Below are 24,743 nucleotides of genomic sequence, written 5' to 3'. Positions count from 1 at the left end.
ATTTGCCTGGTCTGTTACTTTTCAGATTTGCAGGTGCCTGATGAGACAAATCCTATACAAAGCCCATTATGGCTATTCTCCTGTGCGCATAACATCACGCCTGTTGTCTAATCCAGAGCTGCACACTATATCTCTTCCTACAGCTTCTGTGTTTGGCAGCTTCTACCTTAATTGTTTCCAGCTTCTCACTATAGCAAAACAATGCAGGGAATGGAATGATGCATTTTCTCTTATGTAAAATATGTTTTCTAAATCTTTGTCTCCTTGTCACTGAGATCAACTCCAAATCCCTGTGCTATAAAGCTGCAAACTATGTGCTAACAATTGCCTGTCATAAGGCATGTATAACTTATCCTACTACTGTTGTTTATGTAAGGAACCGTTTGGCTGTAGCTTGGCCATGACCTTAGAGGGGCAACGTAACCTCTTGTTCAGCATGAGTTCAATAATTAGGGATTGTGTTGAAAATTGCCTTGCCTATTTGTGCTTTTACTTAACAACCTTGTTGTTCTTCAGACCAGTGTCTAGTAGAATTAAGTCTAAAACATATAGACTTTTCACCACTCTTCCAAGTGGCTTCTTCAGTTCTAATGAGTGATAAGAAATTTCCCAGCATTTTGAACCCTTGAGGGGTAGTATGAGGGTATTCTTTTTTTAAACATTTTCTTGAAGTTTCGCAATAAACAAGTAGGATGAATAATGACAAATTATTTAAATATAGGTTGTACAACAATAGTCACATTCGACAGTTTGTCCTTCAAAAAGATAAGAAATGAAGAAAATAGATTGCTTACAGAGAAACAAAATAAGTAATTTAAATAGAGAAAAACAAAACAAAAACAAATTAACTAACTATGCCCAGTGGATAAACTATAAAAAGAAAAGGAAAGAAAAGTTTCCTAGAGAGCAAAATCATGGATAATTTTGGTATGAGGGTATTCAAACTGCCAGTTAACACATGATGTGAGAAGGAGGGGTTTGTTTATGCTGAGCCTAATCTTTCCACTTAAATAAACTCACTTGATTACAGGGGGAGAGATGGGGAGTCAGTAAGGGCAAATGTGAGGGCAAGGGCACACATGGTGGATTGTCTGCTTTCCTCCGTCTGAGTTTTAAACACAGGTGGAGGAAAGCAGACTGGCCTGTGCAGAGCTACACAGAGTGGAGATCAGCCTATAAATGCATGTCAAGGCTGGGATTTGCGGGAAGGAGCCTAATGTGGTTTCCATGTTTGGTGTTTAAAAGAGCCAGGAATACTTTAACTGTGCTTATAACTTGGTTAATGAAAGACTTAAACACATGACAATGATGAAGAAGACAACAAATGAAAATGAAATCTGAGTGACGGAACAGAGGATACTACCGGAAGACATGGCCAAATAAAAAACCAGAGGTCAGGGCAGGCAGCAAGCTGAAGCAAGTCCCTAAAAACAGAAAAGAGGTCTTGGCAGGCAATACAAGTCCTTGGAAACAGGTCAGGGGTCAAAACCAGAAGATCTGATATAAAGAATGGGAAGCAGGAACAAGGAACTAACAGGACTAAGGAACAAGCAGGGCAAATCAGGAACTCAGGCACAATGGGCTAGAACACATACATGAATCAGTGTTCCAGTAATCGTTGTCAGGAAGGCACTGGCTTATATAGGGCCTTGAGGATAAGATTATTGACACCCAGGCGCTTACCTTATCGCTTACCTTGTACCCCGGGCTGGTGCCCCTGTTAGGAGAAAACAGCACCAGCCCGGGGTAGCTGCGAGCACTTCCTTCTTCCTGTTTTCCCAAACAGTGCACATCTTCCCCACAATTCTTTGCATCATTGTCGACGCAAGTAGGCGATCTTCTTTACATAATTGCACTGTGCCTACTGCAGGTGCATCCAAAATTGTGCTTGTTGCAAATCGGGATGAAATTGGTTTTAGGTGCAAGTAACTACGAGAAAAGCACTTGCGGACATAAATGAGCCCTATTGTATTGGGAAACCTGTTCATTCAGTGTGGAAGTTCTAACACAAATAGGTAGAACATTACTTGGAATTGTTTAAAAAGAAAGAAAGAGTTTTTTGGCCTGTACATACTAGACTAATTTTTCTTTATATTTTTACTTTAAAGAAATAAACAACTTGTTAATCATCGATCACATTAAGAAAAAATTGTGTTCTCCATAACATTTTACACATATACTGCCAAACCAATGGGAGGTGAAGAAAACTTGCTTATTTATCCATCTCCTGAGTAAAAGCCGTTTGTATCATATATACAATATCAGTGACCATGATTCGCCCTTTATTTGGCAAAATGGAAACACATTTGAATCTACTCTCTATATTTGGATTTCTCAGTTGTAAAACAGCTTTGAGTTTTGCCTCCTTACTTTGTGTAACCAGGTTTTTTTTTAGAGATTGTTACAGTTTTGTAGTTGGTTGACTCAAGTAAAATCTGTCCACTTGGTTGCATAGTTTGGAAACTCGAAAAATTCAATGTATTCAAGTTATTTATTCTCGAATATTCTCACAGTGCGTTGGCCAATGGGCGTTTTTCCATGGCAACATTTTTTGCAGCTACTTTTTCCCACAAAAAATGACTGCGCTATTTTTTTTCCGCTGCTTTTTCTGCAGGAACATTTCCTGTGCAGAATACATTGGTGTGTGGGTTCTTTTTTTAAAGGAGAATGCAAGTCAAAATTTAAAAAGCATACTGCCCAATAGTCCTCCTATTGTTTAGTAAAAACGCCACACTTTTGGCTCACCTAATCAAATATTTACTCACTCACACTTACTTCACATTTTCTAGAACAGGCAGCCATCTCTAAAAAGGTATTCTCCCTTCCTTTCCCTCCTTGCTTCATACTGCACATATGTTTCATTCCCTCCCCCCCTCCCCTCTGCCAGATCCGCTTCTGATTGGCTGGTGGGCATGTGTAGCTCAGAACAGGAGACAGGATCAAGTTACACACATGCTCAGAGAATAGGAAGGCTGCCGCTGGCACCTACAGGAAGGGGAGAGAGATTTCAGTGATGTCACTGTAGGCTTCACACTGCTGTAGGCTGCCAGCACCATATCTCAGAGAAGCAAGCAGGGATCTGGGAATTTAGATATGCAGTAAGTACTTAAAAAGAATGCCTTTAGACTTACTTTTAATTTATATTAACCTTTCATTGTCCTTTAAAGCTGATTTTATGGCGGTTTTGGGAAAATATTTTGAAGCCCTGAATCATTACAGGGATTCAGAACCTCTGGGCTGGTACAGAAAATTCAGTTTATAAAATACAAAAGTTCTAGCGATGATAAACCAATGAAGAAGGAAACTAGACCATCCCGCTTCAATACTACTATACGCAATACCAGAAAAAAACATAACCTTAGTTGACCCACTCACGATACACCTGTTACAAGCTACAAAGTCGCTGATTCCTCAAAAGTGGAAATCCCCCAACCCCCCCACCTATAGTGAGTGGCTAGCCAAAGTTGAAGAAATAAGGAAACTCGAGGAGATACCCTTTCTAATACAAAACAAAAACCAATACTATAAAAACATTTGGACACCCTGGACCAACTACCTACAGAAATTAAGCCAAAACGGGCATACACAACAAAGGGCTACCAGCCCACCCACACAGACCCCTCCACCCACCCTTCTAAAATCCTAAGGTTTAAAGACAACGAAAAGGTATATTTCGGAATCCACTGAAAAGGCTGTTAAAAGGATGTGACTACGTTAATGTGTAAATATGAAAATGTGACAGTAATAGACAGTTATGACTTGTTGTCAGATGTTGCCTTACTTACTGCCAAATAACTATGTGTATGACTGCTATCTCCCCCCCCTCCCCCTTTTCCTTTCTGTACCCCCCTCCCCCTTTTCCTTTCTGTACCCCCCCTCCCCTTTTCTTGTGAAAACCAAAAATAAAGAATTTAAAAAAAAAAACAAAAAAAACAATGAAGAAGGCTTTGTCTTTAGATGTAGACCCCTATAGACCCAAATGTATTTTGTTTATATAACACAGGGATGTCCTGCTAAAGAGATAGCTCTGATCGACATGTTACTCTCTAAAATGGACATAGTCCTCCCACATATACTGCTCTCTCTCATCTTAAACCTTTTTGTGTTGGTGCCATCCCAGAAATCCCCTATAAAGAGCACTGGTCCAGTTTTGGCACTTAAGGGCCCCAGTCATTTTGAACTGGATGCTTATGTCCCTGTTAGTTCCATTATGCTACCAACTGACTTAGGTTTTAAGCTCTGTATGGCAAGGACTTCCTATATCTCGTAGCACTTTGTACTTAAATCTTTGTAACGGTGCATATTTATATTTATCCAATGTTTCCTTACCCTGTTTTGGTTTTTTATGTATTGTAAAAATGTACAGTCCTGCTTATTTGATAAAAATGTCACTTTATGTTGTACAGTATGTATAGAAATACAGTAGTGTTTGTGCATGGAAAATATCATTGTTAACCTATGGTACATTTCATGTTGTAGGCTGTGGAGAGCACCTTGTACGGACCATATTGGCCAGAGAATGTTCGCTTGCGTTGCAGGCTGAAGATGCTCACCAAGCTTTGCTAGAGTCTATGCAAAATAAATTCATTGGTAAGAGCAAGATAAAGCTGTCTGCTTGTAAACTTATCTCCATCAGCAACAATGTGTAATATTACATGAATTATTTGAGTATTTGAGATACAATTGCTTAAAAATATGGAATAATAGATGTAGCTGTCACATAAAATAGTTTGTTATATGGGAGTGTTCTGTACAGTATATGGTTCATGATGTGCTCTGTCAGATTTTACAGTAATGGCAACTGTAATGCTTACAACCTATTGTTTCTCCTACTCCCATGTAACTGGAGGGTCGCCATATATTTTCTGTATTGCCTGACAGCTGGCATACAATGTAGATTACACAATAGTAACACACAATAGCCATGCATAACCTGTAAAACACATTCACAGAAACTGTGATTTGTTGATGTTATGAGTTGTAATACAGGAATGGGATAATGGCTACAATAGCCAGGATACCTGGGACCTGAGGTTTTCCTTTAAGTGATCTTTTTATCATTTGTATCTCCAAACCTTAAAGGGGACATGTCACCCAAGCATAAATCTGTATAATAAAAGTCCTTTCCAAATTAAACATGAAACCCAAATTTTTATTAACACATGCAAACCCATTATAAAGGTATTTAAAAATCCCAGCTGTCAATCATATATTGCCTGCTGAAGAGGGAGGGGAAAAGTGAGAAATGCAGTGACATATAGGAAATACTGAACAGAAAGTTAAAGTTATTGTCAGTAACTTTAACTTTCTGTTTAGCATTTCCTATATGTCACTGCAATTCTCACTTTTCCCCTCCCTCTTCTCCCTGCATTTAGTTGTGTAACGAGCGCATGAGTTTGGGCATCTGGTCCCCCATTCTGTCACATAAACAAGAAACTTGCATTAAGCAAAGTTTATTTTGTTCAACTAACATGATAGTAATAAATTTGGAATTATTTCTTAGAGTGACAGGTCCGCTTTAAGTCTGCTAAAAAAAAACATTTCAACTTAAATCTAACTTAAAGGGATACTGTCATGATTTTTATGGTATACTTTTTACTTCTAAATTACAACCTATTGTTTCTCTTACTCCCATGTAACTGGAGGAGTCCCAAGCCGGACTTGGATTTCTTACAATTGAGTGCTATTCTGATACCTACTGGGAGCTGCTATCTTTTTAACTTCCCATTGTTCTGCTGATTGGCTGCTGGGAGGGGGGTGATATCACTCCAACCTGCAGCGCAGCAGTAAAGTGTGACTGAAGTTTATCAGAGCACAGGTCACATGGCTGTGGCACCCTGAGAAATGAAGAATACGGCTAGCCCCATGTGAAATTTTAAAATGAAAAACAGATTACAATGCAGGATTCTGCTGGAGAAGCTCTATTAACTGATACGTTTTGAAAAAAAACATGTTTTCCCGTGGCAGTATTCCTTTAAAGTTTTGCTAGTTTTAGGGTGATGACCCATAGGGAGATTAGTCACCTTTGGTTAATCTCAGTTGCTGCGGGGCGAATAATGTCCCTGAAATGCAATAAAGTGAGCCGCCGGTGGCAAGGAACATACTTCACTTTGTTTTCCAAAGATGCGTGGTTTCCTGCAGGAGGCAACAGTTTTTAAGTCAGAATGCAGAGTAATAAAAAATGGTCTAAATACAAAATTTAGTATGGCAATAAACTGAACCATTTTTGTTAATATGCTTTTCAATTTTTTTTTTCCATTCCTGGGTTCCATGACTCCAACAACCAGACAGCTTTTTTCAATTGCAGGCTGAAAACAAGCAGAGTAGGAATGTTAATAATTCAAAAAGCATACAAAATATATGATAACCCCCAACTCCCCAACTGATAACCTTCTTAGAATAGGTCACTGGATTTAAAACCATTTTTATACAAGTTTATGGTACAGGTATGGGATCCACTGGAAACTCAACTCAAACCCGAATCATATCATTCACATTTTTAATTCCTTTCTCTGTAATAATAAATCAGTACCTTGTACTTGATCCCAACTGAGATATAATTACCCCTTATTGGGGGCAGAACAGCCCTATTGGGTTTATTTAATGGTTAAATGATTCCCTTTTCTCTGTAATAATAAAACAGTACCTGTACTTGATCCCAACTAAGATATAATTACCCCTTATTGGGGGCAGAACAGGTCTATTGGGTTTATTTAATGGTTAAATGATTCCCTTTTCTCTGTAATAATAAAACAGTACCTGTACTTGATCCCAACTAAGATATAATTACCCCTTATTGGGGGCAGAACAGCCCTATTGGGTTTATTTAATGGTTAAATGATTCCCTTTTCTCTGTAATAATAAAACAGTACCTGTACTTGATCCCAACTAAGATATAATTACCCCTTATTGGGGCAGAAAAGTCCTATTGGGTTTAATTAATGATAAAATTATTTATTAGCAGACCAAGGATATGGAGATCCAAATTACGAAGGGATCCGTCATCTGATATACCCTAGGTCCCGAGCATTCTGAATAACAGGCCCCATACCTGTATACATGTTTTCACCCTAGTAATGCCACAATACTTTCTCTTTAAGAACTCATTTCTGTACCAGGCGCAAAATGCACTGCATGAAGTGGAGAGATTATGAATATTCTGCAATGGCTCTGTTTTCACATATGCCTTCCAGATTGGAAGAAAAGTCCTTCAAACCTTATGTGTCTGTGTTTAAAGCTGAGTTCCTGATTATGTCATAAGTGCAAAGGGTAATTGTATCTATACAAATATAGCAAACAAGCATGTGATATGTTAGGCTTATATTTGGTGAAATGATTTCACTTTTGCCCTGTATTTTCCTCCAGAGGATAAGCAAGTGTTTTCAACTGGAGAATAAGGAAAGTCAAATTGAATGTGACGTTACAGTCTGATAATGATCACATGAAACTGTTTAAAACCAGAACAAAGATTTACATAAGTGTATTTAAACAGCAATTACACCACCCTCGCGGGTTTAGCAGAGATTATCCAGTTGTGTAAACAGGTATATCCTTTTGTGAAAATGCTCATTTTTAGCTTTCATTTAAAGTCAGAAATGAAAACTATCCAGTGTTATCAGAATGGCACAGAAATGATTATGCTGCATCTAAAAAGCTATCATCGCCCGCTGTCTCTCACCGTCTGTTGGATGAAGCAGTACTGATCAATAAAGCCCATTATAAAAATAGCTACAATCATATTCTATATTATTGGTCATTATTAGCAGCATTCAGCTGGACTAACAACTTTAGGGGTTTAGTTTGGAGGTCGGACCAAAAATGCTTCTTCAATATTTATGGGCCCTAAAATTGTGTAAAGAAAATCATTGCGATAATACAATTTATTCCATGTATTGCATATTTAAAAAGAAGAGGACTAATGTTTTTGCAGTGGTGTAAATGGTTGCAAGCCACACAGTTGTAAAACAACTATAGCAACTGTTGCTGTTGGAAAACTCATGGGGAAAAATATTCACTGATATTGTTGCCCTTTTTTTGTTATCTTGTTTCCATTGATGTCAATGGACTTCTTTAAAGTGATACTAACACTAAAAAACTATTCTTTACAATATTAATTTACATAAAAAGTTACCTATAGGTCATGTTGATGGACTCCTCACAGAGCAACATGGGGGATCAGATAATGTAAAAGCATGGGGCTAATAGTTTTATTGGAATTGGAAATGTTACATGTGGAACTGTCAAATGTTTATGTGCTTTGTATAAACCAATGTTTTATGAATATACCTTCAATTTTCTATTAGACATTTCACATAAAATTAACATTACACCTGTGTAAATAGGATCCCTAAGGTTTGCCTTGCCATCATTATTAAAAGCTATGGCAGAACCATATATGGGTCTGTTTGAATGTGCCATTTCATAGCATAAAGGTTCATTCTCCTGACATCATGAAAAAAATAATTATGTATCTTAATTGTGTATGTGCCAGTAGCTTGATAACTGAAGTTTTCTCAAGTCAAATTTTAATCATGATGGATGCCATGAGTTTCTACTATTGGGAACCCACGTTAAAGAATAAGTAAACCTTTTTTTTTTTTTTCTATGAGTAAAATTACTCTAAACAGCCTCCAGAATTACCTATCTTTGTCCCAGCATTCTCTCTGACCTGGTTCCTCAGTCAGAAGGTGTTCTTTTTCTTTTCTTCCTTGTGCAGAGTGAAGCCCCGCCCCCACTTCCTGTTCAGTTCTCTCTTCAATTCGACAAGGTTGTCGGAGTGGAGAGCCTTCTGCGCATGCCTGGAGGCAGCAGGAGCCAGTCTGTGCATTAGCAGGGTTTTGGTTTTTTTTGATGAGAGACCTGAACAGGAAGTGGGGGTGGGGTAATTCTGGAGGCTGTTTAGAGTAATTTTACTCATAGAAAAAAAAAAAGGTTTACTTATTCTTTAATGGCCCAGATTCATGTTTTCAGGCAATAGTGACCTGAATAAGGAAACCTGTAGCTCCTTCTGTTGATGACAGAAGCCATGCATAAAGAGTAGCAGAAGCATTAGCTCCATGTTGCAAAAGGCTAATGTCCCATGGGGTTTTTAAACCATCATGGAAAGGTAAAACACAATGGTCAAAACTCTCCTTTGCGTCTACTTCCTATAGAAATACTGTATATGGGGAAATGGGATGACTGGAGCATGTATAATGGTGGCAAATGGACCTCTGCTTAGAAATGCTCAAGTAAGCATTTGGAGGATAGGACAGTGTGTCACCATTAGATCTACACCACATTTCCCATAGATTACTATAGGAAGCGGTGACAATATAAGAGTTTAAGTTAACTTTTAGTATGTTATAGAATGGCCAATTCTAAGCAATTTTTCAATTAGTCTTCATGATTTGTTTTTCATAGTTTTTGAAGTATTTCTTCAAACTCTTTGCAGCTTTCAAATGGGGGTCCATTTACTGACCCCAGCAGCCAAAAAACTACTTGTTGACCCCAACAGCCAAAAAACTACTTGTTGACCCCAACAGCCAAAAAACTACTTGTTGACCCCAACAGCCAAAAAACTACTTGTTGACCCCAGCAGCCAAACTATTTGTTAAGCTACAGTTTAATTGTTATTGTTACTTTATATTACTGATTTTTCTATTCAGGCCCTCTCCTATTCAAATATCAGTCTTTCATTCAAACCACACCCTGGTTACTAAGGTCATTTGGATCCTAGCAACCAAATAGCTACTGAAACTGAAAGCTGGAGAACTGCTGAACAAAAACTTAAATAATTAAGAAAAACTACAAATAATTAAAAATGAAGACCAGTTGCAAATTGTCTCTGAATATTACTCTACTAAAAGTGGAACAGTTCCTTAAAACACCCATTGTAGCATTAGCATTAGTAGCATTCACATACAATAGATTTTGTATTTCATTTGTCATAAATGGGGTCCTGATGTCATTCATAATTTTTTAGAAAAATGTTGCTGCCAATGAATATGTAGTAGATGCTGATAAACAGAAAAACATGGAAATCTGTTTCAATTTTGACATTACTGTCACTTTTGTCCCCCAGCTTGGTTAAGTGCTGTGACAGACGGGGAGATTAGTCGCCGCGCGACAAATCACCCTTGTCGCGGACGACTAATCTCCCAAGGCAACTTTGGCGATACCGGCAAATCGCCGCACTGCGTATGCCATCCCACCGGCGACCGCGAAAAAGGGAGATTTGTTGCGCGGCGACTAATCTCCCCGTCTGTCACAGCCCTCAAGAGTGTGCTTAAGGCTTCTGAAGACTGAAAAGTAAACACATATCTATGCGAACATGCTTGATTTACAGTAATCTTGCACTATATTGTTATATTTTTGCACCTAATTTCCTGAATAGTCAAAGCGCTTATACTCAACAGGTTGTCATTCAAAACTTGGATAGATCCAATAAACAAATTATAATGCAGGGGCAAAAAAAAGAACCGAATGGGTATCTTCTACCCTTCATTCTATTTGACACAATATATAAGCATGTAGACAAAGTGCATTATTTATGCTATTTCTGACCATTCTTTCCATCCATTGAAGAATGAAGCTCTAAAGTACTCTAAATAGTTTTGGAAGGGATTGAGAAGGGGAATGTTCAGCTTCGGCACTTGGAAGCTTTTAAGCTGCAGGTGATAGACAAACCAATGGCAGATGTAGGTTTTACTTTTATAATCATAGAGCCAACCAATCAGGAATAACTAAAAATAAAATACTGGGCATAATTGGAAATGTAAAACACATTTGTTAAGTGGTGTTAGCTTGGATCACGATCTGTTGAGGGGTTAGAAAGCAAACACAAGGTTCTGTGTAAACATGTCCATCTTCCAAAAGATATAAATATTAGAAATAAGGACGTGTTTCTGATCTGTTCTTTAAAAATCATGCCAAACATTCTGCAAGGTTGTCATAGATATTTTATTATTTTAATACGTTCAGAATGTCTTGAGCGATTGCTAATAGCAAAATATTGGTTTGTACGTTTCACAAAATTTTTTATATTCACACCAGTGAAGCAGAATGTTCCTGCATAAAGTTGTTGTAATTGTGGTCACGGACAGTAGTAAATGCTAATGTTGTAGTCTTGTCTAGTCATGGAGTATTTGATCTCGACATGCCCAACCTAAGTGAAGGTCACATCGTGCATACATTAATGCTGTTCATGCTTACATACCACTAAGCCACTTTTTGACATATTTCTTTCGCTCACATTTGATTACTAGAATAAAAAATACAATCTTCTCCCTAGCTGCGTTTTAGATAAATTCTAACATGTGACTTGAGAGTATCGTCCATCTAAACATTGGATTTTCAACAACGTTATCCCTTTGGCCTTCAAGCAGCCAATGGTTGTTGTGGTACAGGACCCCTTATCCGAAAAAACCCATTATCCAGAAAGTTCCAAATTACGGAAAGGCCATCTCCCATAGACTCCATTTTAATCAAATAATTCACACTTTAAAATATTGTTTCCTTTTTCTCTGTAATAATAAAACAGTACCTTGTACTTGATCCCAACTAAGATATAAATATTCCTTATTGGAGCCAAAACAATCCTATTGGGTTTAATTACTGTTTAAATAATTTTTTTAGCAGACTTAAGGTAGAAGATCCGAATTACGGAAAGACCCCTTATCCAGAAAACCCAGATCCCAAGCATTCTGAATAAAGTGTCTTATACCTGTATCTAAATGTATCTATCATTCATATTTACATGTAGCACCTTCTAAAAACTTGGATGTATTTATGTTATCAATTACATGATATCATTAGTTACTGCTGTACGAAATAGATGTTAAAGGGCCTGCCTAAAGTAGAAGTGGAAAAAGACACTGATAAATCTCTTAATATTTGGGACTGGGATGTGTATGCTGGGGCTAGGTCAATACATTATCACTTTCTAATTAACTGTGCGCCTGTGCACTTAAGTGTGCCCCTAAATTTACATTTGGGATTTTAAACCTAAAAAAAACCATAATGTCTGTTGAGTACCTGAACTCTACTGTTTAAGTTTTTGTTTGTTTTATACCCCAAAAATCTGAAGACCATACTATGCTAAATGTTACCTTGCATACAAATATTAATGTTAAACACTGCACACATTTAAGAACACTATAAAAGCAGAAAGACTGTGAACATGGGAGAATACTGAAGTAACTAAAAGCTCAAGAAACGAATAGCAAATATTCACCTATGTCAAAGGTACTTATTAATAATCTGATTTATGCCCGCGTTAATTCTACTCAACATCTATTTACGTAACAATGTCCCTATTTCAGATCCACTCACATTACATTTATTACAATCCGCTAAATCACTAATACCCAGAAAATGGAAATCAGTCGATCCCCCCCTCTTTACAGAATGGCTAGCTAACACGGAAGATATCAGGCAAATGGAGGAAATAACCTTCATGATACATAATCAAAGCAATTACTACAGAAATATTTGGACTCCCTGGCTAGATTATTTAAGATCCTTATGAAAAAATTACCACATATCAGTCATTCAAAAGAAGCATTCTGGAACTAATGTTTATAAGGTTTAGTTAAACGAATATTTACCTGAAAATGTAGAAATAACTTGATGACAGCTTGCTTGAAATTGTAAATGTATAAGAAATGTCAAGATTATCATATGCAATGTTCCTTCCCCCTCCCTACCCCTCCCTTTTGCCTTCTGTATCCCTTCCCCATACCTGAAAAATTACAAAATAAAGAATTATAAATAATCTGATTTATGACATAGCACCAAAATATCCAGATTTCATATAAAGCCACACACAGTGTAAAGGAGAACCAAGCCTTCCATTTGTGCAAACACTTAGGGGGTGATTTATCAACAGTTGAGTTTGATTTATTTTTTTCTCGATTTGAGTTTTTTGCTGCTTAAAAACTCAAATTCAAGTTATGCTTCAAATGTCTGGTATTTATAAAGTGCAAAAAACCCAATGTAAACTTGAATGTAACACTTTGCCATCTAAAAACTTGCGAGTTTCTATAGAAGTCGGTCAAGCCATATATAAGCCATATAAGTTTCATTCGAGTTTGTTTTGAACACAGATATTTGAGTATTTGAGTTTACCACTTTAATAAATAAGCTAGCATCCGATATGTGAGTTTGATCAATTTAGAAAGACAAACTCAAATTCACAAATTCGAAAATTGATAAATAAGGCCCTTAGGGTAGGTTTACCAATGGTCGTATTTTTTGTACACCATTTGTGTTTCTTTTGTGCTAAAATCACAATCTTTTCACCTTTTATTATGTGTTAAACCACGAAAAATGTGAATGTAAAAAATATGCTATCTGTTAGCTGTCAGTGGGAGTCCTAGGCAAAAATTTTTTATGTCCTTTCTCTTCAAGGTATTTGTTTTTTGTTTTTTTTTTGTATTTTTTGGGGGAAACTATTCCTGCATTTCAAGTAATATAAAGTTCACAATTTGATGTATTTGTGTTTGTTTGTTTTTTTTGCATGTTGGTGCCTTTTTTTTTGGTCATGGTTTTTATTAAATATGGAATCATTTATGTTTTTTTTAATTTGTGAGTTTAGTTGTGGTAGACAAAACTACACAAATCTGAATTTTGCTAAATTTGCCCCTAACAACTGTTTTTGTTCTTTTTAGGTTCACCTTTCCTAGCAAATGAAGAGAGCATTCTTGGCGGAGTTATTGTACTTCGATCATGCAGATGTTCCACAAAACCCAGCTCTGCAGATGAAAAGCAGGCATTGCTAGGTAAATGGGTGAGAGATTCTTACAGGGAAGTTATGATGTTTGGAAATAGCGAGGGAAATAATTCTACTCAGCATTTGACTAACATTTTGTTCTGGTTTTTAAATAGAACAGATTTTATTTTTTCTTTACAGTGGAATTTCTATGGAGTCATACAACAGAGAGTATGTGCGTTGGTTACATGTCAGCGCAGGATGGTAAAGCCAAGGTAAGAATGTTCCGTATTGTGGGGATTGGTAGAGTTAAGGCAGAGAGTAGTCAGGGATTTCAAATTGCAGTTTAAACATGATTTCCTCTGCTCTTTATTATCCATAAAGCTGGTTTCAAACAAAACAGCATTATAAATAAGGACGAGGGCACATGGTGCATATATCTGCTTCTCTCAACCCTGCATTTTTCGACCAGGCTGAGAGAAGGGGATTCGCTTGCCTACGCTCCTCCATGTGCCTGCATTAAATACTACAGCAACCACCTAGTGTGGGCACACGGAGTAGATCGGCGGTCGGCCTGGAAACGCCCACTTTCACGATTTTCAGGCCAACATCTGATCAGCCTGAAAAACACAAGGCTGACAGAAGCAGATATACGCACTATGTGTCCTTAAGGTTCGTTCTGCAGAGTCACCAGTTTTACAAGAAAATAACCCTCGCTCCTGTGGGGTCTAAACAGGGTTTCCTACATTACAAACAAGGTACAGCACATTACCTTAGAGCCTCGAGCTCCTTTTGCTCTGCAGCAACTCTTCTCTCTTCAGAGAGACACCTTCTCTATGGCAAAGCTATACACAGAATGAGACACCAGGCTTCTCCCCCCAGCATGTGCCAGATGAGGCTAAACTTACCCTGGTGCCCCTCACTATGTATAAGTGAGAAACCTAGGAACCATTTATACTCTATTCACTACTTTCCCAGCCTGAGCCTTATATAACAATATATACTTTTTGGATCTGAAGATGGAGGTTTGGTAGAACATTGTTTACTTTACAAAGAGGTAATTTACAAAGAAGATGAATATGCCTGTGACGATAATCTTCACTTCATAATTCTGCATCCTCATTTAAGGCTGATGGCACACAGGAAGTTTTTCAGCAGGTGGTAAAGTGGCCTAAACCCAACTAAGAGCTTGCCCTTATTTTAAGTGGATATTTCACCCAGAAACCAACATGCACCAAGTTAAAAACACCATCACAGAATATATTCTATGGGCACTGAGCCTTAAAAATACAAGGGGGGTAGTGGGAAATTCAGGCAGTGCAGTGCTTTTCTGACCTTGATGAGGCATCCAGAACAAAACAATAACTTAGGGCAACATATGACTGTATTGAGTATCACAGATTTTGTGTTGACAAACCCAAACTTAATAAAAACTCAACGTGTTCACTTGTTTTCTAAAAGATAAATTGGTCATACAAAGGCCTACAGGGACAACAACTGGATTGTGTAGGGGCTCGTGGAGACCTCTTGGGAGAGGACACCATACATGGCCAAGTGTGATATTTGTTTAATTGGATTTTCTAGTCTTCTTAACTGATAAATTCTGGTAGGGAGGTTGCTGCCCTGACACCATACATGAGCCCTTTAGCTGCTAAGTGGGTCAACACTGGTCACGTCTACAGTAAATATATGCCCATATATGTAATAATAACACAAGCATATAGGGAATCTTTGGAGGCCATAATGTAAACTTTAAAAGAGAATGTAGAAATGGACAGTGCTCATTCACCACAATGGATATACACACAGTGTACAAATGTCTGATGCATTTCATAGCAACTTACTGCTTTCTCAGAAACAACATGACATCTTCCCAACCCTTCTTCAAAACTCCAGAAATCTGGGCATCCATAACAAATCTGGTTTCAAATTAGAAATATCAGAAATCTTGGTCTAATTTTCAAGAAACTTTGTTTTAAGCCTCTTGAAAGACACACACAGCTTGCAGGTTATGGAATGATTTTATTAACTCAAAACATACATAAATTCAAGATATATATATGCATTGTAAAATTTAGGGGCTGATTTCTCAAAATTCAAGTTTGCATTTTTTTCATGTAAAAGATAAAAAAATGCAGTGAAAAAAAGCAAATATACTCGAGAATATTCTTAAAAACCACAAATAGTCTGTACTCATTAAAGAAAAAATCCTTGAAAAGTCGCCAAAAAAACTCCCGGCTCGCCTTAATTTTAGCCTCATTGAAAATGAACAGACCAATGAGATTATCGCCAGAGTGCGACTTTTTTCTAAGACAAAACGTGCCCAGGAATAGACATGTTTTTTCTTAAATGAGCTACCATTCAAAAAGAAAAGTTGCACAAGTTTTGTTGCAGTTACTGTATATACTATAAGCCTAGTTTTTCAGCACCCAAAATGTGCTGAAAAGTCACCCTCGGCTTATACTCGAGTCGGGTGCCATGTGTCCCTCCAGAGCACCCTCTCTCCTTTGTGTGCAAATTAGGCCACCCACAACCAGACCCCCCAGTGCCCTGGCCCGCTCCCAGCAATACTTATTTCCCCTTATTTCGGGTCTGCTGCCAGTTTGCCAATGTGCAATGAGCGTGGGGTAGTACTCATATTGTTTTTGTTGACCCTCTTCTCCGCTTACAGAGCTAGTTTACTGTTTTTCTTTTAAATAAATATTTAAAAACATATGCCCCACTGATGCCTCAATTAATGTAATTTCATTGGTATTTATTTTGATTATTGAAACTTAGCAGTAGCTGCTGTATTTCCCACCCTAGGCTTATACTCGAGTCAATAAGTTTTTCAGTTTTCTTAGGTAAAATTAGGTACCTCGGCTTATATTCGGATCAGCTTATACTTGAGTATATACAAACTCAAACTTTGAAACCCTAAATTAGAAATTCAAGTGCTCTAAAATATAACTTATTGGTTCCTATTTTTTTTTTTTTTCGGTTTTCTGATTCTTTGTTCCTAGTAGACGAACTGATAGTATAATCTATTGATTTATTGATGATAAAATAAAAAATAAAAACATTTACTGCTAATTTTTTAAACTAAGAAACAGATATCTTTTGCATGTAGAACATGGACCCTAAATAGGTTAATATCCTTTACCAGATGAAGTCTATTGGTGATACTGGGAGTTTTATTTATCAGCTGGGAGTTTTATTTGTTACCATCCATATTACAGCGATTACATAAAACTTTGGTTATGGGTGTGTGACAGATGTTCCTTCAGGAGATGATGTATGGTGAGATCTATCAAAACAGACAATCAAAATGCATTTAGTTAGCATATTTTTTCTCTTATAGAATTTTATTTTTTTTTTTTAAAAGCACCAGAATAAGAAAAGTAATCTTTCTTTTGACTTGTAAATTCTTATCTTAACATCTTTTTAAGCAATAAAAAAGGTCTAACGTATGCCCTTTTCTACTGACACACTACAGCAGAAATATAAGGTGACTATCCAAGACAAATATTTATGTGAATTAATACCAAAATAAAGGAGCACTCATGGAAGTTAGTAAATGACAAAAAATAAAGTTAATTTGGTCAACATTTCTGTCCCTCAGATGATCCTTCCTTAAGACCAGGGGTCCCCAACCTTTCTTACTCGTGAGCCACAGTCAAATGTAAAAAGACTTGGAGAGCAACACAAGCACCATAAAAGTTCATGGAGGAGCCAAATAAGGGCTAAGATTGGCTATTAGGCAGCCTCTATGCACACTATCAGCTTACAGGAGGATTTATTTGGTAGTTAATCTTGTTTTTATTCAACCAAAACTTGCCACTAAGTCAGGAATTTAAAAATAGTGGTATACCATATAGCTTAGTGGACTTCAGTTAATTTGTCCTCTTCTCTGTGCTTCTATTACTATAGTTTTTAAAAGCTAAATAGATAGTTAATTTTTTCCTTTCCCATTCCCAGTGATGATAAGATTAATAACACACTACAGGGTACAGATGCATGTTATTCTTAATTGTAGATAATTAGATGCACTTTCTGCATGGCTATGCCAGAAATCCCCAAAAATATAAGGGAATGTACACTTGGTCGCGCTTCGTAGGCTCATTAATGTGAACCCTACAGTTGAAATTTCATTTCTTACATCCTGCTGACTTTGCTCAAAGTTACGCTTTCCTGTCACTGATGCCATTTCTCCATCATTACTGGATAGTGAGCGCCAAGTTTACTTGCCAGCTTCCAAGATAGCTGTTGATGTTATTTTGGGGAGTCTGAACTAGAAGCGCAAGTGAATAAATAAAGAGATTGATGTGTATAATAATGTATTTTCAGATTACATTTATTCTCTGTCCAAGTGGCTCTGAGGTGGGCCGGGGGTTGTCATTCCAAGAGATTTTACTATGGTAGAAAACCTTATTTTTATAAGTCTTTTTAGGTCAAATTGCTTTTCTTATACAGCAGGCAAAGCATAGAATATCTTTCTAATATAAAAATTGAATTAAGACCAGATGCTGTAGGTGATGAATTTCACACTTTGCAGCACTGCAGATAGCTGGCTTTCAAATCTAATTTATACATATTTGGTTTAGTTTTTTTTAATAATACAGCATTAAAATTCATTTACCACCAGTAAAAGAAGTGGCATTGATGGTAAATCTCTTATTTTACCGTATTGTTTAAGAATCGTGTTTTTATTCCACTGTGATAGTCTGTTTCCTTTTATGTTTCATAGGAAACTCACTCTGCTTGTGCGTGTCACACTTGTGCAATTTATTAGACCTTTGATTGAAGCATAGGGGTGGCACCTCAGTCCCGCCTATTGTTTAGTGAGAAAACGGTCTAGATTATATAGAAGCAATTTTAGTTAGTGCTGGGCAATTTTCTATTTTTAAGTTTAGTTTTCATAAAATTACATGAAAAAGCTTACTTAGGATTTGATCAGCTGCACTCCAAATAGCTGGTCCCCCTGGGCTGTTGCTCAGAACTTACTCAGTTAGCTACTCAATATGTACAGGTGGAAACGACATGAGGCTATGGTACATGACCCACAATTCATCATGGCCCAGGGGGACCAGCTATTCAGAGTGCAGCTGATCAAATTCTAAGTAAGCTTAATCAGAAAGGTCTATGAAAATACAGCCATAAGCACTCACAGAAAAGCTGCACTGAGTCCTCTATCAAAAGAAACACATGATTTCTTCTCTCCTTTTTTTGTTAACATGTTCTTAGGGTATCTGACTTCCTCTCTCAGAAAAATCCCTCATTCATGGGGCCAGAGTCTGGGCAGTTCTCTCCTCTCTCCTCTCCCATAAGAATTCATAAAACTCACTCCCCCCACCCTTAGGAATGTGTAATCTGAGCTACCAGTCTACAGCAGGAAGCTGGGAGACCAAGCCAAAATGGCAGCTGAAATCTTTAACAAACAGTTCTGTGGCTCTTTACTCAGGTATGGTAATGCTTTCTGCAGAATAAATATAGTGTTTTAGGTGGCACTAATGTGGCGAATCTATTGGCAGTAAAATGCCAAAATGACTTTCCGTGTCCTTTAACAGTTTATATTTTCAAAGAAATTCATAGACAGGGAGGCAGACCTCCTTAAATTTGAACACATTTTTTTTTCTTGATTGCTAACCTAGTTTTTTTTTAAAAAAAGACTTGAATCAAGGAAACTTGATTGCATCTTTCTATTCATTTTCAATTTAGGGATTTAAAAAAAAAAAATCCAGATGTAAAATAACTGGAATTTTGTAAATAAAACACTTTTTTTTTTTTTTGCTGTAAAAATCTCAAATCATGTAACGAAAAAAGTAGCCTTTTTTTAATTTTTATTTTTTAATAAATCAGCCCCTTAGTCTAAAAATTCTGTGAGTACAGTGATTTACATTTTTTTGACTGTGCCCTTTGTTATGACCCTGCAGTTTTGTATACCTATACTTCTTTTTAAAAGTCACATGAATTTAAAGGGCAGATTTACTAAAACACCATCATTTCTAAATTTTATTTTCAAATTCGAGTAAACTCGTTTTTGTTGTTTTCCCGAATGTCTAAAAAAAAGTTGCAAGGGAAAGTCGCTGCAAGGAAAGTTGTAAAAAACGAAACTTTTTCAAATTGCCGCAGCAAAAATTCTGACTTTATCGAATTGTTATGGCAGAATTTTAAAAAGTCAGGATTTTCAGACAAAACCCAGCAAAAACTCTAAAGTTTCGAGACAAAACAAAGAACTGTAAGGAAAGGGGGGAAGGGTCCTTTGCCATTGACTTCTACATAAACTCGGCAAGTTTATCCTGTTGAAATCAGATTTTTAGCCGTTTAGATGCATAGTAAATCTCGGACAAGTCGCATTGTTTTTTGTCTGCGACATTTTGCGCTAAAAATTCTATTCAAATTTAACAAAAAAAAAATGGGTGGTTAGTTAATGGGGCCCTATGGGTTCATATTTCGGTTTGCTGAACACTTAAAAGCTTATTTATCAAAAAAATTTTGAACAAAAAATAATACCATGGGGAAAAAAAACTCAAATGCATCAAATTTATATTCTACTCATTATTTTCAATGTTTTTTTTCATATTTTCAATGAAACTGAAAATATTGCTTTAATTTTTGCAACTCCCATTGACTTCTACATGAACAAGCTTTTAGATGCCGAAGTTATACATTCGATTTTTTCACATTTTTTGCACTTAATAAATAACAAACATTTCCATTTTGGAAACCATAATTTGAATTTATGAGTTTTGGTCCAAAAAAAAAAATGTGAATTACAGTAAAAATTCCAGTTCCAATTCTGACATTGATAAATCTGCCTCTAAGGATTTTATCAAAATCAGAATCCTGCAAAAAGTGTTGGAATTTGGCTAACCAGAATTCTGGATTTGATGCACTGCTAGCAAATGGCAGAATTATAAAGATAGAACCTATGCCATAAAGTATGACAGAATTGCTGTTCTTGTGAACGGAATGGAAGTAAGCTTGACCTGTTGATTACACATGTGTAAGCACAAATCTTAGATAAGTTTCAATCGACCAGTGCTTGGGCAGCTCCATGGACTCAGTTGGAGCTCACAGGAAAATGTACCACATTTGTCCAAATGTTCAGTGTTAGTAAATAGTGATGGGTGAAATAATTCGACAAGCATGGATTTGCGGCAAATGTCCGCGTTTCATCATTGGCGGATTATATTGTGAAACAGGCCACAAAATTTGCTGCATAAAAATTCACCGCACAATAGGGATGGGTGAAATAATTCGCTGCGCGTCACTTTTTTTGGCGCAAGTGTTGACTTTCGACACTTTTTTATTAACGTGTATGTCGTTTTTTGGACACGAGCGTCAAAAGAATGAGGCAACGGTGAATTTTATTGTCGTGCGGCAAATTTTTTCACCCATCTTTACCGCACAACAAAAAATTGTCAACCATGTAAAAACATATGACACGCATGTGTTTTTTTTTTTACCGCGCAACATTTTTGCAGTTTTGCAGATTTTCCTCCATTTTGCAAATCTTTTCGGCGAAGCGAAACAGGACAGATTCACTCATCACAAGTATAGGACCCGTTATCCAGAATGCTTGGGACCAAAGGTATTCCAAAGGTAATTTGGATCTTCATACCTTAAGTCTACTAAAAAAAAAAAAAAAAACGTTAATAAAACCCAATAGGATTATTTTGCATCCAATAAGGATTAATAATGTCTTAGTTGGGATCAAATGCAAAGCACATTTTTTTTTACAGAGAAAAGGGAAATCAATTTTAAAATTCTGAATTATTTGATTAAAAAGGAGTCTATAGGAGACAGGCTTTCCGTAATTCGGAGCTTTCTGGATATCTGGTTTCTGGATAAGGGATCCCTTACCTATATTTGTAACTAAATCCCTGGCCTTTTTGCCTATAGAGTCTTTTAATACTCCGGCTGAGCAGTTCTTGGAGGATTCAGTGCTTCCCACAAATGACAGTTTTGACTGATGTCTGGGTTTCCTATCATGAAAAATGAATCTCGAACAAGAAGTCAAACTGTGTCTCTGAGCAGAATGATTGCAAGGTTTTCCTCTTTAAATTCCTTCACTTTCTTCTGGTTTTCATTGCTTATCTTTAAAGTATTACAGCAGATAATTGTGGCAAGTCGACAGGGAACTCCGAGCAAATATTGAATGCTTCTTTTATGATGATGCCTTTGTAGAATTGGCAAATCATCAAAATGCTCTTGGAAAGCTTTAATCTTTGTCACGTTTTTTTTTTATGTTGTATTAGATTTTGTCACTTTTCATAAACATGAAAAGTGCTCTGGAAACCACATGAATGATCCAGTCTATAAATAATTTCCAACTTAGCAGTAAACTTCACTTCTCCCTTGCACATTACTCTCCCTTGCTTTGTGTAGCGCCGCAACTACAACTACATCTTTTTTCTTTTTCTAGGGCATCAGACTTAACAGAAATCTTGTAAAATGCAAAATGCCTCATAAACTAAGTACTAAAAGTACACTTTTACAAGACAAATAGTGACGTGTCATGGTTTGGGGGTGGGTAAGAAAGGAATGTAATGCACAAGAGCTGTGAATATCCATACATGGTTCTTAGTGATGTCACCAGTGATGTCATTTTCATTGAAACTGGTGTATTATAATGTACCCCCTGTTGTAAAATATAAGGATGTTATTGGTCACCTCAGAGTTTCATGAATATTCTGTAAATTCCTTATTAAATGTGATATTCAGTTATATTCAGTGCTCACGGAGGTGCTTTTTGCTCAAGGAAGCTTGTGTATTATAAATAATAATTCACTTCTGTTGTAAAATAAGAAGATACTAGAAATCACCTCAGAGTCTGTGTCGTCAGCCTCGTGCCTTTATTTAGTCATGGAACTCCTCAGTGACTTACAACATTCTTATTTTAACAACCGTAATAAGTATGAATCAGTATAAATGAGCCTTTCTTGTCTCTGACAAGCACCATCCATATCTCTTGTACGTAATTTGATTTGACCTAACGCCTGGTAACAAAGGGCTGTTAAGGCCTAGGTCTCCTGCTACTCCCAAACATGTGCATCTGAATGATGCCTGTACCCTTCTGACTAAAGCGGTCAGCACTATATTCTTTGGGGCAGCAGCAATTCTGCAAGGCTAGGAGACCCACTGCCTAGGAGGTCATTAAAGGGGACCTGTCAACCAGACATAAAAAGCTGAATAATAAAAGTCCTTTTCAAATTAAACATGACACCTGAGTTTCTTTTTTTTATTAACACATTCATATTAATTATAAAGGCATTTAAAAATGCCATCTGTCGTTCATATCTTGCCTGCCCCGCCTCTATGTCTAAGGCTTTCCATTCAGTATTCACTTCCTGCTCCTTCCTCATCTTCTAATTGTGTAGCCAGCGCATGGGCATCAGGTCACAGATTCTGGCACATACACAAGATTTTGTGGTGATACAAAGCTTGCCTTACTAACAGGGGTCGCAAAATGGCGCCTGCCTGCTGCTGTGATTGTGTAATTCCAAGACTGAAGGAAACAAGATTTATATTATTTATTTAGGGGCACATTTACTTACTCACGAACGGGCCGAATGCGTCCGATTGCGTTTTTTTCGTAATGATCGGTATTTGGCGATTTTTCGGAAAATTGTCGCGACTTTTTCGTTGCCATTCCGAATGTTGCGCAAAATCTGTCGATTTTTTCGTAGCGTTACTACTTGCGCAAAAAGTCGCGACTTTTTCGTAGCCTTCGCGCCGAGTACGAAAGATTCGGATTCATTCAAGCTTCAGTATGGTGACTTTTCTTGGGCCAGGTTGGAGCTGCAGAGTGTCATTGAGCCCTATGGGAGACTTTCCTTGGGCCGGGTTGGAGCTGCAGAGTGCCATTGAGTCCTATGGGAGACTTTCCTTGGGCCAGGTTGGAGCTGCAGAGTGTCATTGAGCCCTATGGGAGACTTTCCTTGGGCCGGGTTGGAGCTGCAGAGTGCCATTGAGTCCTATGGGAGACTTTCCTTGGGCCAGGTTGGAGCTGCAGAGTGCCATTGAGCCCTATGGGAGGCTTTCCTTGGGCCGGGTTGGAGCTGCAGAGTGCCATTGAGCCCTATGGGAGACTTTCCTTGGGCCAGGTTGGAGCTGCAGAGTGCCATTGAGCCCTATGGGAGACTTTCCTTGGGCCAGGTTGGAGCTGCAGGGTGCCATTGAGCCCTATGGGAGACTTTCCTTGGGCCGAGTTGGAGCTGCAGAGTGCCATTGAGCCCTATGGGAGACTTTCCTTGGGCCAGGTTGGAGCTGCAGAGTGCCATTGAGCCCTATTGGAGGCTTTCCTTGGGCCAGGTTGGAGCTGCAGAGTGCCATTGAGCCCTATGGGAGACTTTCCTTGGGCCAGGTTGGAGCTGCAGAGTGCCATTGAGCCCTATGGGAGACTTTCCTTGGGCCGGGTCGGAGCTGCAGAGTGCCATTGAGCCCTATGGGAGACTTTCCTTGGGCCAGGTTGGAGCTGCAGAGTGCCATTGAGCCCTATGGGAGACTTTCCTTGGGCCAGGTTGGAGCTGCAGAGTGCCATTGAGCCCTATGGGAGACTTTCCTTGGGCCGGGTTGGAGCTGCAGAGTGCCATTGAGCCCTATGGGAGACTTTCCTTGGGCCGGGTTGGAGCTGCAGAGTGCTATTGAGCCCTATGGGAGACTTTCCTTGGGCCGGGTTGGAGCTGCAGAGTGCCATTGAGCCCTATGGGAGACTTTCCTTGGGCCAGGTTGGAGCTGCAGAGTGCCATTGAGCCCTATGGGAGACTTTCCTTGGGCCAGGTTGGAGCTGCAGAGTGCCATTGAGCCCTATGGGAGACTTTCCTTGGGCCAGGTTGGAGCTGCAGAGTGCCATTGAGTCCTATGGGAGACTTTCCTTGGGCCAGGTTGGAGCTGCAGAGTGCCATTGAGCCCTATGGGAGACTTTCCTTGGGCCAGGTTGGAGCTGCAGAGTGCCATTGAGCCCTATGGGAGACTTTCCTTGGGCCGGGTTGGAGCTGCAGGGTGCCATTGAGTCCTATGGGAGACTTCCAAAATCATGCTAAGTCTGAAAGTTTTGCCCGCTGCTTAC

The 24,743-nt window shown here is 38.1% G+C and overlaps 1 protein-coding gene across 3 annotated transcripts in view; it reads left to right on the top strand.

Annotated features, from left to right (window-relative positions):
* tasp1 (taspase 1) overlaps window positions 1-24,743 on the top strand; it is a 119,301-nt gene that overhangs the window by 84,069 nt on the left and 10,489 nt on the right. For 2 of the 3 annotated variants that reach the window (XM_018093794.2, NM_001127096.1), the window contains 3 exon segments: window positions 4,480-4,590; window positions 13,650-13,760; window positions 13,892-13,965. In XM_018093794.2, the coding sequence (XP_017949283.1) occupies window positions 4,480-4,590; window positions 13,650-13,760; window positions 13,892-13,965 (296 nt within the window). 3 annotated transcript variants of the gene reach the window in all.

Source organism: Xenopus tropicalis, chromosome 5 (assembly GCF_000004195.4).
Source record: "Xenopus tropicalis strain Nigerian chromosome 5, UCB_Xtro_10.0, whole genome shotgun sequence".
Classification (NCBI taxonomy): domain Eukaryota; kingdom Metazoa; phylum Chordata; class Amphibia; order Anura; family Pipidae; genus Xenopus; species Xenopus tropicalis.
Note: the sequence above shows the minus strand (reverse complement) of the source record. Positions and strands in the feature narration are given on the sequence as shown.